Below are 14,196 nucleotides of genomic sequence, written 5' to 3'. Positions count from 1 at the left end.
GGAGTGTTGAATCGGCTGCGGCTGCCGCTCGCCGGGACCGGGCGGCTGCGGGAGGCGGCGGGCGGGCGGGCGGCATGGAGTGAGGGCTGCCGGCGCGGCGGGGAGGAAGGGGAGCGGGGCGGCCGCCTGCGATGGGCCAGGCATGATGGGGGCGCTCGGCTCCGTCCTCGCGCTGCTGCTGCCGCCGCTGCTGCAGGTCCTCGCCGCCGCCCCGCGCAGCCAGCTGCCCGCCGCCGAGGCGCGCATCGGTGAGTGGGGCGAGGGGCGGGGGCGCCTGCCGGGGGCCGCCGGGGGCGAGTCTCCCCCGCGCGGCGGGAGCTTGGGCCGGGGCAGCCCCGAGGGCCCCGCTGCTCCGGCCGGGGGGGCCGGGGGGGCGTCAAAAATGCATCCAGCCTCCATGTATTTACCCCCACCCCGCCGCCAAAATGGATTCGCTTCATTAAACCGCCCTCATGTTTCAAAACTGGCGACGCGCCTAGGCCGCAGCCCCCAGGCCGCAGCGGGCCCCCAGCCCGGCGGCTGCGGCGGGGCGCGCTCAGGGGTGCCCGCAGGCACCTGCTCCGTCCCGCCGAGGCCTTGAGCAGCTTCCCCGGCCGGGACCGTCGCAGGCTAAGCCCCTTCCTCCTTTAGAAGATACCTTCCAGACTTAAAGTCTCACGGGAACCCCCCCAAAGCGAAAGCCACTCACGCTGGCACGGGGAGACCCTGCAAACAAACTCCGAGCGCTGGAGACGATGCTCTTCTCCTGTGCAGCCCTCCCTTGCTGCCAGTTCTCTGCCGGCACCGAGACGTCCCTAACTCCGCTCACCAAAAATACCTCCAGCGGCGTGCGCTAGCACAGCCGGCCTCCCTCACTCGCAGCGTCTGCCTGAAACTCGCTTTAAGCCACGAAGGTCATGACTTGGAGGATTTTGTGTTTTGTACCAGTTAGCACCTACCTGGAGCAGTCGCGGGGATCAGAGAGCGACAGCCAGACTAGCTTTCTCTAGGAAATCTTTGTCCTAAGACAAAATCAAATAAAAATCACATTAAGAAACAAAGGACGCCTCCGACAAAAGTAGCAGTTGCGTCTCCCTCATGTATATTCGATTTATTAAGAAGGCATTAAAATGAGTTGACACTTATTTGCTAATGAGGCTTCAGTCAAGTGGCAATAAAGAGGGGCTATTTGATGCTTGCTGTAGTGATGCGAGGTTTTAAGGGGAAAGATTTTGGATTGGACATGTCCCTCCCTCCTCCCTCCCCGTTGCTATAGATATAGACTGTTCCTCCTAATCTGCTGGGGAGAAAGCTGGGAGAAAAATATTGGAAGTAATAGCTGTAATTTTTTCCTTTAAGGACGCGATGGGCTGTGCGTCGTGCCTGCGAAGCAGTCAGATTTCGACTCTTGCTCCCTAAACATGAATTGCAAATCAATCTGGGTCGCAAAATATTTTTCAATATGTTGTAGCTACAGCGCAATGTTTGCGTGTTTGTCACTTGCCTGTAGCCTCAGCCAGGATGCCTGACTGATTGCCAAGGCTGTCCTCGCCTCGACGCGAGGGGGGAGCAGCCTGGGTTTAAACGGTGACTCCAGTGGTCTGATTCAGAGAGATTTCAGCAGCAGTAAGACAAGTTGAGACTTTCTCCTTCTGGCCGGGATAGGGGAATAACTGGTATCTCTCAGATCTGTTTGAAAAAGGGGGAAGGATTTATGGTGTTTGAGGAGACCCAGGAGAGTGTTTGCGTGGCTGGAGGTGGAGCGGCGTTAGCAGAGCAGTCTTTTTGCTGAGAATTTCATTATTCCGTTTATTGAGCAGAGTTTCAAGTCTCGTTAATCTTGAGTGCAAACTGCCTTTTTTAATAGATTCCATACAGTTTTAGACTACAATTTTTAGACACAAACAGGAGAGGCAACTGTAATCCTACAAAGTATCTGAGTTTTGGGATTGTTTGTGGTCGAAGGTGGAAGATACTCATTTGGTTTCTTCCATGTCTCTTCTTGTGCACAGTCCCATTTTCTTTAATTGCAAATTGAATACAGATGCATTATAAAACCCCTGGAAACTGCCTTAAAAGCCATGTAATTATAGAAGCAGATTTTTATTAGATTTGTTTTTATTAAGTGTTTCAGTAAGTCTTCCTAAAGGCTCGTTCAGAAGTAGAAGTTCATGACCTTTACAGATTTCACAGGATGTTTTTATCTGGTTTCTCTGTTTTTCTGTTTCTTTTCGTCAGCTTTTATCTATTCTTCCTTTACTAATCACCTCCAAATGGTGACCTATTTATTTTGTAACAACATGCTTACACACTTATTTAAGAAATTGGAAGTTTTCAAATTATTGTTAAACCAAATAATAGATCTCTGGATCTGTGCTGCCTCTGCCTGTATAATTCATGAGGCTTTGTAGATTAATCCTGTGGGAAGGTGTTTTTATAAGATGCTTTATCAACAAAAGCATGGATTGTCTTCTACTTCTTCCATTTCTTGACATTTATGGAGCATTTTAAATACAAATAAATGAGGAGATATACTGCACTTCATCTCTCCCTCTGTGTCTTACCCAGGTTTAGCCCAAAAGAGATATTCTTATTTTTTCCAGAGGTGCTTTCTCGGAGAAAAAATCGGCTGAGGTACATTGTATCCGTATATGGTGGTGCTCATAAGTCTCTAATAAAAAAGTCAGGATGGGAGTTTAATATTCTAAATTAATCTTTACTTGCTTATAAGACACAGTCAATTTGAGATTGTGGAACATTCATTTTTTTTAAAGTATCTTACCAAGTAATCTGTAAACAGTATATCCTGGCCACGTTTGCTAAATTCCTCGGCAGAGTTGGGTGCTCTGCTCCCGTGGCAGTGGCTGTATGGTCCCTTGCAGCTGCTCATTTTCTTGTTGACAAGCAACTGTGTTGAGGAAGCAGTTATGCTTACAATGTCTTCAAAGAAATGCTAAGCAGTAACCTACAGATCCACCAAGTAAAGTGTTTTCCTACAGATGTATGGCCTTTTAAGTAGATTTATCTATTCAAAAAGTCACGGTGATATTTGATTTTCATGTTAGATAAGCTGAGCAAGGTAGAAAACTTGGGAACAAAGGAAATTGTGAAAGTCATTTATCAGATTTTTTATTAGTACTAAAATACCAGTGCTTTACAGCAGAAAGCGCTTTGATATATAGTAGTAACACAGTAAATGTGTGCTTGTTACAGTGACTTCCCATTGACCTCTAATATGTAAAATGGTGCTTCTAATCCTAACTGAATAAGAGTATAATTCTGCAAAATGTTAATATTTAGTACAGCTCATAATCCCTTTATTTGGTCTGCATTTGGGTCTTAAATTAGCACATTAATATGTTGTGGAAATTTCTGGAAACAGTCGTTCCATGTTCCATGTAAGAGGAAGTTCCTTCAAAGTTGTCGTCAAGTCATCGCATACAAAATTTCTTTAAGTCAAATATCCATAATTTTAGTTTTTCACTAACAGAAAGACAAGTCTGTCACATTTCAGCTTCTGAACATGGAAGTTTCTTTTGAAACAGCAGCTGTGAGTTCCTGACACACACAGTAAGCAAAGACGGTATGTTACATTTCATTATAGTTACATGCTAATTTTAAATGTCGTTGATAGAAACTTAACTTAAAGGCCTTTAACTAATGTTGCATATTATTTGTAGGACTTTCACAAAGTAGCGTGTGTCTGTTTAACAGCTGCAAAAAAATGGTTTAGGCGCGAGTTAGGAGCTTCGTGTGGTTAACGCTGAGCACGGGAGAGGAATCCCACCGGCAGGGGCTTCGCTCACAGCTGGTTAACAGGATTTCTTTCTCCAGGGTTGATTCTTAAATTACAAGAGGATGAAATAAATAGTAGGATGGACGAAAAGTTACAAAATCTGTAACTCTTCAGTCACTGGTTTAAATACACTGCACAGGAGCGGTGATTGAAAGCTTTGTCCAGGCTGCTCGGTGGGGAGGGATAGTAAAAAAATAGATCATGGTCTCGTTCTTGTTGGGTAGATGTTACCATAACAAAATTAGCATAACTCTCATTCTGCTGTCAGCTGTCCTGGAGAGGCATGAAGGCTGAAATTTTCCTTCTTGCAGGAATCTCTGAATTTAGCTGAAGCTCACTGAAGTCCATGTTAGTCTTCCTATTGACTTTGGTAGCATTTGGATCAAAAGTCAGGTGAGGCTTGTAGCAGATTGGATGAGGAAAGTAGGGGAATTAACACTGTTACCATCTGTTCAGTAGATAAAATTGCCTGAGTTTCCAGTCGCATTAATTTGGAACTTTTCATAGGCACGGTATTATTTTGATATCCTATTAATTTGATACAATTATTGATGATTCAGTGTAATTTATGATATAATGCTAACAAATAAAATATCAACACAATAATTTAATTAAGACAATGCTAAATGCTTAAGGATTCACTGTGGTAAGCTGTATGCATCCCTTTGTTAAGGGTATTGGTTTGTTTTCTTATATTCTAGAAGGGTTCCTAAGTAATCAGTTGAATGAGAAAGTACTAATAATGTGTAGATTGCTATCAAGGCATGTCTATCTGTATATAGGGAGATTTTTCCTTTTATTCGGTTAACTGAAAGAGAGAAAACAGACAAGCTTTTGGAAATATAAGCTCCTTTTCTTCTTCAGACCTGAATGTACCCTAAATTTTCTCTGTAATGTTTGGTCAAATAAAAGAGAATATTTCTCTCTACTTATCTTCTTTTTTGTTATCAAGAAAGAATACCAGTCCCCCAGACATCATTATACCATACCACCATCATCCCATGCCATCAGTCAGTCTACAGAGAGAAAATTAGGTTACTCCTAGTTTTTAGATCCTAGAATATTTGGGTAGTTTTGATAAAACAGCAAAGGAAAATTAATTTTGACACACCAATGATAAATAAGCAGCTGACTGTGAACTTTGGAATTAACATCTGATTGAGCTAAATTGTTACAGCTCACAGCACTGTTGTAAACATCAGTGTGGAGAGACAGCCATTAGTGAGAAAAATGGCAACTGTGGTCACTGAAGTCCATGGTAAGCAGGGAGCTGAGGCCATCTGCATTGACTAGATTTCCACTGGTTAGAAAGAGGGCCTAAGATTACTAGCTCAGATGTCGATGATTACAGTCCATCATATGTATCCAAATCCATAAGACTTCATGCAGAAGCCAAAAGCAGTATAAATTTCAGCTTCCTCAAAACAATATATATTTTGGTCTCATCCCACTCACTCTGTAGCCTAAAATTTAGCTAAATCTCTGAAGTTATTCTTACAATGTCAGTTCATCTGAGGTCTTGATAAAATGTGATTAGTGTTTAGAGATGGATTTTGGAAAGCATTTATTGAAGATTGGAGGATAGGTCGATCTGTTTTTGGTGATAAAGCTGGCAATGGAGGGCAGCAACACATGAGGGAAAGTCCATGGCTGGACATGGTTGAAGACAGCATGCTGAATTGGATATGTCTTTCGTTAGCCTCAGCATGGTTGTTATTAATAAATTTAGGAAAGTAGTGACATTGCTGCTGACTAAACAGTTTTTGCAGATGAAGAATAAGCATGCGATAAACAGCATGTTTGTAGGGGAACAGACACTAGAGATGCCAAGAAATATAGACACGTTGCAAATATGGATGTTTAAGAAAGGAATGGGAAATGATGTGTTTAGCGGAAGTAAAAGTGTTTGAGTCAAGAATGGGGATTAGCGAGTTGGACCTATAAAGATATAAACTGATGATTAGTGAAGTTGCTGGTTGTTCTCATAGAGCAGATGGTCAAAGACAGCAGCAAAATCAAGATGACCAGACTGAGACATGAGAAAATGAGGCAAGATGATAAGGCAGAAAAGAGATTCAGAAAACAGAAATACCGGACCACTCTTTTAGGCTGAAACTATGGCAAAAAGAGGGTAAAGAAACACGCATAGATTTAAGAAATTGGGCTGGGAATGAAACAAAAGGATTTATTTCTTCTAATGTTAGAGCTGGGGTTCATCTAACTAAACGCAATCATTTGAGCCAATCACTTTTAGCCTAGACCTTGTTTCTAAGTTGCAGTTCATCTCACCGAAATGTAAATATCTAATATAGGTCAGAAGTGTCTCCCTGAGCTGCTATTCCTTCCCGCTTAGCATTGTCTCGATAAGCTTCTGAGGTTAGGGTGACTAGCCTGGCTGCAAATATCTATGAGGATTTTGCACCTCAGCAATTAGACACGCAGATTAAACTTGTCCCTTAGTTAGCAGTGGGGAGAGGTGAGCACATCTGGAGAGTACTTCACCTGCCTTCCGCCACTGGCGATAGGGAGACTAATGAAGTAGTGTAACCTCAAGCTGGGTTGGTTGAGGATCACCTATTATGTTACTTCAAAACCAGAGGCATGATTTTGAAATATATGTCTTGAAAGTAAGATGCACTGGATGGTCCAGTGAGAAGTAAGGGGGGGAGAAGAAGTTCTGCGGTTCATCAAGTGAGGAACTGGGACAAGAGAGGGAGCTGAAGGACCTTAGCAGTCATGCGAGACAGTCACCCTTTGGTAGCTGCAAGCAGATGCAGGTGAGCTCTGTATGGGACAGAGAAGAAACAGGCATAGTGGAATGGGCAAGCAAAGGGAAAAAAGCAGCTAAATGAACAGCAGGCAAGAAAGAAGGCATAAAGGTAGGGAAAGCTGGAGGAAAAGAACCGTGAGAGACATGTTAGTTTTGGATAGTCAAGAGAAAGCATGAAGGACATGAAGGTTTAATGTGTATATAGGATTGCTGAGTTTTCTGAGGCGAGTTTTGGGGGGCTTGCTTGTGAGGGGGATGGGAGGGTCCTGTACTGGTCTGGGTTGATATGCTATAGCATTCCCAGTAGCAGTATGCCATTCAAAACAGCTGTAGTCCTCAAAAACTTTGGCTTAGAGAGGCATAGCTTTATAGAATTTGTTCCTTTTGAGAAGTAAAGTAGCTTAGGAAGTTATTGCATCTTACTGTTTTTTTTTCCTATAGTTTCTTTCAATGAAACATACTGGACAAACACTAAGCACAGTTTGCTGACACACAGTCTTTCTTAATTGATACTGCTAAACATTGCATGCCTGTTTTGCTTGAAACTAATACTTTGATAAAACAAGCTGTTTTAAGGTGTAAAAATCAGTAACTAGAAGTTATATGGCAATTGCAGCTGGTTGCAGTGTTTCCTTTCAGTCATAGCTTAAAAGCATGCAATGATCATTACGTAAGCTTGAAATCATAGCCAACAAGTACAAGGTAATGCAGAAAGGTGTGTGTGCGCCTCTCCAGATGTAGGATGCTTCCAAATGTCCTCACAGAAAACATGCAAATGAAACCAAACTACTACTTCGTATCATAATGAACTCACAAAGTTCAGTGAAAGACAGAAACATCCATTACGTGTAACATCCATTACATGTAAAAGAGCATTTTTTACTCCCTCTCCCCCACCAAAATCCATCTCTGATGTCTCAGAGGCTTGAACCTCAACAAATTCTACAAAATATCTTACGAAGGTCAGTCCCAGAGCTAATTATATTTTTTCTGAATGCTGAAAAACTGATACATATTTTGGATTCGTGGCACATGAAAGTTTTCCCTTCTCATTATGCTGCAAGAAATAATTACCTGTCTGTCTCTTGCTTTCCTAAAAGGGCTAAAGATTTTATAACATCTGCCCTTGTTAATGTGCTCCTCTGCACCAGAAGGGCTACCCTTTCCCTGCAGGTTGCTGAGCTGGCTAATATAATTCATGTAAACTCAGAGCAGTTGTTCTTGTGACAAGTGCTTTTCTTCACTTGGAATTAATGTCTCATCTTCAGGCCTGATGAAGAGTTTGTGTTAAGAATTTGTCTGTGTTTTTTCAGCTGTTATCAGGCTGCAGCTTCACAATACAAAATGTTTGGCAGTAACAACAGTGTGTGGTATCCCTGCCAGTAACTGCTTGCTCTTGCCTTTGTACAGGGTATTAGTTTGGCTGAAGCAAACAAAAGAATTGTTCCAAGTCGCAGCCTTGCTCACGAGCGGCGATAACGGGGCTGCTCTCAGGGCTGCTCTCTGTGAAATGGCAACGTGGGAGTGGGGTTAGGCACGGGATTAGTTTGTGCCAATATTGCCAATGAGTTCTCCACAGCGGGAAGCTTTGACCTGCCCTGTCCTTATAAGAGAGCGTCTCCTACGATTTGGACCTCTCTTACAGAAACGATTTGTAAGTTAGTCTTTAAATTCTGTTTACTCTTCAGATCTAAAATCAAAATGTGGCATCAAAGATTATAACCCTTGATTAATGCAGCTAAATTGCCACCAAGGAATGTGAATGTCTTTTATATTTTTTAAAATATATGTACACATTATAAGGTATTTCTCTTGGTGAAACGGTTTGGTATAATTTTGTTTTAGATTCTGGAATACTTCATATACTTGCTGTTTAGAGTGCAGCTGTATTTGATATCTCATATGATAGATATTAGGCTACCAAATCTCTTCAGCGAGCTATTATTCAGAAATAAAATATTGATTCCATTTCTATATTTTAGCTCAGCATAGCTAAAGCATAGCTCAGTATTCTCAATATGTAGTTAGTGCAGTGCCTTGCTTATACTAGCAAAAGATTATACCCAGCTTCTTCTGCGACCTGGTCTCACCTCTCAACCCAGCTTCTCAGCTCATTACTTTTTCTCACTTTCATGGTATCTCCCTGCAGACTACAGCAACTCCTTCCATTTCCTGGAGAAGGCTTGTGGATATCTTACTAGTTGCTTATGTCCTAAAAGAAAAAAAAAAAGAGGGAAGAGGAACTGGGAATTATACACCTGTCACAGCTTTCTGGAAGTAGTTAGATATGAGTGAAAACAAGATATCAAGGTAAATATCTTCAAGTATTTAGGTAGGTGAACACATCTTGAATTTAGTGACACAGTTGGCAGAGGCAAACCAAACACTTCTTCAGCAGAGCCTATTCCTTCTAGATCTTTGATTTAGTTTGATCTCTGTTTCATAAATGTCTGCGTTGGTCTTAACCCTGAAAATCTGGAGTCAGATTCTGCAATTTTCGCTTTCCTCAGTTTTCAGGTGAAATTTCCAAGATTTCAAAATATTCTTATTAGCTTTACCTATCTGAAAGTTTATTTTGGTTAACTAGGTCAGCTCACAGTTACAATTTAGCAGCATGTATTGTATGCAGGGGATGATTTCCAAGGACAAATTGCAGCTGTTAAAATCGCATATTCAAAATCAATACAACAATAGTGAAAACAGAAATTTTGAAGAAAAAAGGAAGTTAGCTATAATCTTCTGTGCTATCTGGTGGATTTCCATCTTAAGAGCTGCAGAAAAATAAAACAATCATGTTCTTAGGAGCAATCACTCATGCTTTTAGACAGTATAAAAATTTATAGTGTTGTAAGTGAATAGCATTTAAAAAGCAGAATGGGAAGGTTGTCTTAGTACCATACGTGTTTGGTTTTATGCTGCCCGACAAGACAAAGATCTACAGATTAGGGCGTTTTAAATTTTCCCCTGTTCATTTGCTTTTGTTTCTCTGCGTAACACCTGCTCTAAAGAGTTTGTAATCTGAAAGTAAATACCTCAGAGGGGAGGAGGAGGAAGCGGCGGCAGCACGGAGGCTGGAGAATGAGCAGCTGCCAAATGGCTGACATGCTAGGGAGCAGGACGCACGGCTTTTGTGAGGGAGCTGATTCAGCCTGAATGAAGATCTGATCACAGCCGGTTGTCAAACTTTCCTAATTAAAGAATTACTTTAGAGAATTTTAGAGCAATGCTTCATCGTCTTCTCATTGTGAAACTAGTTTCGCAGTTTAGTAGGTAGGGGAGAACGCTGGCATGATCTGCTCCCTGGTGAGGGGGTGGCTCCTCAGGTCGTCACCAGCAGCACAGATGTGCCGCTTTCTCTTCACGTGCGGTTTAGGGAGGCCCATGCCATGCAGTGCTGGTTTTCTGTAGGGACGGCTAGAGTAAACTAAATAGCCATGCATGCCAATGGGGGGAGAGGCTCGCCTAACCTCTGCATGGACCCACCAGAATCTGAATCTGGGTGTACCTACATTTGGCTGTCCAACACTCCTGTAGCAGGCTGGGCTTCTTTTCATTAGCTTTCTTTTTACCCATCCAATATTAGAATAATACTAACTTGCTTTCAGGTGAAAATTCTTCACTGCACAAAGGGACTCTGCTTTAACAGAAGTATATAAAATACAGCCTTTCATGAACTGCTACCCTAGTTTTCTTGGAGCTCTTTTTGGGCTGGCGTAAATGAGAACTGTGGCAGGTTCAGTTCCTCCTGATGTCACTGGTATTAGTTCAGACATCCTGGAGCTCAGGGGATTTAAGGCATCAAATATTTGAATAGGGCTTGCCTACAGTTGGTTCGATACAATGTGTTTAGCTCTGTTTAAGACAGAGTATTAGCAAATAAATATTTGAATAATCTTTTTTTTCTAGTCAGTTGTGCATCATCTCTGCTTCGGTCAGGAAGATCGTCTTGGCACAGGAACGCCCCCCTTTCCCTGCTCCTTGGCAAAGCTACCCTGGCTAACTCGTCGCAGTTGCAGCATTGCTGCCGCTGGACGGGCTGTGGCGGTTTGGTGGTGCGTCGTCGCGCAGCCCCGATCGTGCAGAGGGGTGTGGGTGTTACTTCGTTTGCGATCGTCACTCCCTGGAAAACAAATTCTGTGGTTTGCTGGCCGCACCTAGGTCACTCCTTAACATTAAACTATGCCCGTGGATAAATGAAGAGAACAAATGTCCTACTCTGGGCAAAGTTCGATAAAACAACTATTATTATTATTGTTGTTATGTAAAGAGTTAGGTGCAGAAAAGCATGCCGTAACATCCTAATATCTGTAATCCTAGTCTGGCATCAGCTGACTGTCAGATTACCCTAAGTATCAAAGCGCTTCATGCAATTCCCCAGAGAGAGACTGACTCTTTTTGGCAGCTTTCATCCCCCGAAATGAGTACTGTCTTGAGGTGGGGAATCTACCTTTCTGCTGTGGTTTCTGTTGAGTGAAAATTCATGTGTGGGATTTTCCACTTTCCAGCCCATCCAGCTCCTCTCAGCTGGGCTACCAGAAGTCTGACCAACTTCACCATTGCCGTGTAACCTTTGGAAAGCCCTTCACAGTTGTGCAGACCTCGACTAAACACCAGTTTGAGTGTCAAAAATTGTTTACAGAATGCAAATATGACCCTTCCTGAATACATATTAGATGCAATACATAACTTTCTTATAAAGTCGAGCTTCAGAAAGTAATTATGTAATTATAAAATGAGAGTAATTACTGCTGATAGAGGCCAGACATGATGACAAGCAAAAAAACTAAGGGGGGAGGGGGAGAGAGTATTAGGAATAGATAGTCTTTAATTGTGGCAAGCTGGAATTTGGCACACCAGGATAATCTCTGTTCTGTTGGAATCAGTATACAACATCTCTTTACCCTAGTTTCAAATGTAAAAAATCGGTAAACTGGCAGCTTTGTTAGAAGGAGATTAATTTCATTATGCAGTTTGTTAACACTGGTTCATTCCACAGTGTTTTACATTATATTTATTCATTCGTCTATTTTTAGTCACATTTCATTTGTGAATAATGTATGTCAGGTATTACGATGATAGTTTTTTTACATTATAAATCACTGGAGAGCTGTTTCTGTAATCGTTTTTTACCTTAAAACCATGATTAAGTCTGTCTGTTTAATTTTGATTCTGATTGCCTATGTGAATACTTAGGCATGTGCTTAACTATAGGTAAACGCTGTTATCACTTATTATATGGGACTGTTTGCCCCTTTTGCTTTCAGCATGGGAAAAGCTAGGACACAGAGGAGTTTTAATTATACCCTGAATTTTTGTAGAACCAAGACTTTTATTTCACTCATTTCTTTGGTAATTGAGCACTTTAGCAACATTAAAATTTCAGACTAGAAGAGTCTGTAATAACAAACTTCGTAGTACTGTCTATCACCTGTGTACATTTTTGGGGCTATTTAAACAATTTATGCTATTTCCAAATAAGATAATTGGAGCAGGATTTTCAATTACTAGATAAGAATTGCTCAAATTACTCTGAATCTGTTTTATGGAGTGCCCTCTACAATAACAATGCTTTGTGTGTGCCGTTTCCTTTTTTTAAAGGGATATGGCACACCATTTTAAGAGGAGTTAGAAGCTTTGGTTTTCATTCTCCTTTGATGAGTAGGTTTCTGGTGACATCTGGAAAGGTCTGTAAAAACCTACATTTCAGAAGGTGCAAATTCAATGAACATTTCTCAGAAACAAGATTGGTGCCAAAAATCCACATGCTGATGCTTTCAATTGCATGAAAACCGTAAAAGGTTGATCTTCCTATTCTGAAGATGATCTCTAGTATGTGTATTGCCAGCTGTTCCCCCAAAAGAAGAACTTTGTCCCTGGGCCTTAAAGATCAGTGAGAGAACACCAAATAGACATAGTTACAGAGCAAATAAACATAAATACCTGTGATAATCCCCAGATGCTCCATGAATGAATTTTGTATTCACTCTGCAATTTCTCAGTTCATATATTATCTATGTGTAGTTATTCTCCATATGTGAGAAGATGGAAAATAGCTTTCTATTCTTGATCTGATCCCAAGAGGTGCAAACTTATATCTGCAAATATAACTTTTTGCAAATCTAAGTTTTTTTTTGTGAAAATGATCTGTTGCTATAGAATAAAATTGGTTAGGCATTTTCCCTTAGAGGCAACTGAGAATCCTCTGCACAGAAGAAAGACTTCTCTGTGGCTAAAGGGGAAAGAAAATAGGACAGACCACAGCTAGTGATAAGTCATTATAGAAATAGCTAAAAACTTTAGTCACCTCTCCCTCTGCATTCTTACCCATGCTGAATATAAACTTGCTTCCTCTGAACAGCTTGTCTATGCGTTTTAACTTGACCTAGAACTCTCTTAAGCCAGTATTTAAATGTAAAGGGCTTATTAGGATGATATTACTGCAGCACCGGTAAAGCAATATTTTTCAGATTTGATAAAAAGTCTCAGTGTCCTACTTAACTGATTCTTTTTCAGATTTCACGGTAATAATTTTGTTAATAACATATATTGCATTCCTGGGACAAATTATAAAAATAATAGTCAAGTGGTGGAAAGAGGAAAAGGATGATTTCCAACAGTGCCTATTGTTTTTAAAAAGCTTATCTGCAATGACATTTTGGCATTCCATTATTTGAGGCTTTAAAATATTAGTTGAGTGGAGTTTCTCTTTTTCTGCATGTGTGTTGAAGGACACATCTTTACTGGTGGATCAGCTCTGCAGGCTGGTGGGAGGCTGGCAAATGGGAAGGGCATACCAACGTTAATACAATGGTGTATTGCCCCATTCTTACCCTCTTTCCCTAAGCATCTGTTGCTGATCATTGTCAGAGACAGACTTTGGTCTAATTTGATATGGCATTTCTTATGTTTTTTTCCTAAGAAACTTCTGACCTGAGTGCGCCGAGAAAGCACAAATAATACCCTCCTGAATCATGCCTGTCTTCCCATAGAGACTGAGGGGGGACAAGGCTCGCTGTCCTGAGGATGTGCCAGCTAGAGGACAGAGCAATTCTGAAGCAGACAATTATCTAAATGTAGATGTACAGAAACTTTCCTCAGAAAAACAAACAAAAAATATAGTCACAGTAATTGGGAATAATAAATTATACTAGAACTTGCTCATTAGGCCCTGAAAACATTAATAATTTATGTGAAATATCATGCAGTGGGTTTTTACTAGCAAATGCTTATATGGTGCTAAGTATCTCTTGCCACTGTGGGCAGAGAATACACTGTGTTAAATGCTTTTTTCCAAGCTGTGTCCCAGCTAGAAGTCTCTAGTCTGTGTTAAAGTGCTCTCCCTGGGTTTCCATAACCATGGAAAGTATGCATATAACTTTGATAGTAGAAAAAAGACAAGTCTTGGTATTATGCTTTGGATTCCAGTGCAGGTGAGGAAATGTGGATGGAAAGATATTACATTAACACACTACATTAATATTTCAAATATTATGAGCTGTTGAGTTGGATCATTCAGCGCAGCTAGGGAAGGCCATCACTTCTGGCTTCTGCCTGCTGCAGAAGGCAGCAGTGTAGAGCTGGGTAGCAATGCCATATGATGGCATGTGAAAGCTATTGAGATAAGTTACATGGACTTCTGGATGAGCAGAAT

At 41.3% G+C, this 14,196-nt stretch overlaps 1 protein-coding gene across 2 annotated transcripts in view; it reads left to right on the top strand.

Annotated features, from left to right (window-relative positions):
- PTPRN2 (protein tyrosine phosphatase receptor type N2) overlaps positions 1 to 14,196 on the top strand; it is a 661,203-nt gene continuing 647,007 nt past the window's right edge. For both annotated transcript variants that reach the window (XM_064505751.1, XM_026103068.2), the window contains exon 1: positions 1 to 248. In XM_064505751.1, coding sequence (XP_064361821.1) covers positions 143 to 248 — 106 coding nt within the window. In that variant the 5' untranslated portion in view covers positions 1 to 142. The remainder of the gene's footprint in view (positions 249 to 14,196) is intronic.

Source organism: Dromaius novaehollandiae, chromosome 2 (assembly GCF_036370855.1).
Source record: "Dromaius novaehollandiae isolate bDroNov1 chromosome 2, bDroNov1.hap1, whole genome shotgun sequence".
Taxonomy (NCBI): domain Eukaryota; kingdom Metazoa; phylum Chordata; class Aves; order Casuariiformes; family Dromaiidae; genus Dromaius; species Dromaius novaehollandiae.
Note: the sequence above shows the minus strand (reverse complement) of the source record. Positions and strands in the feature narration are given on the sequence as shown.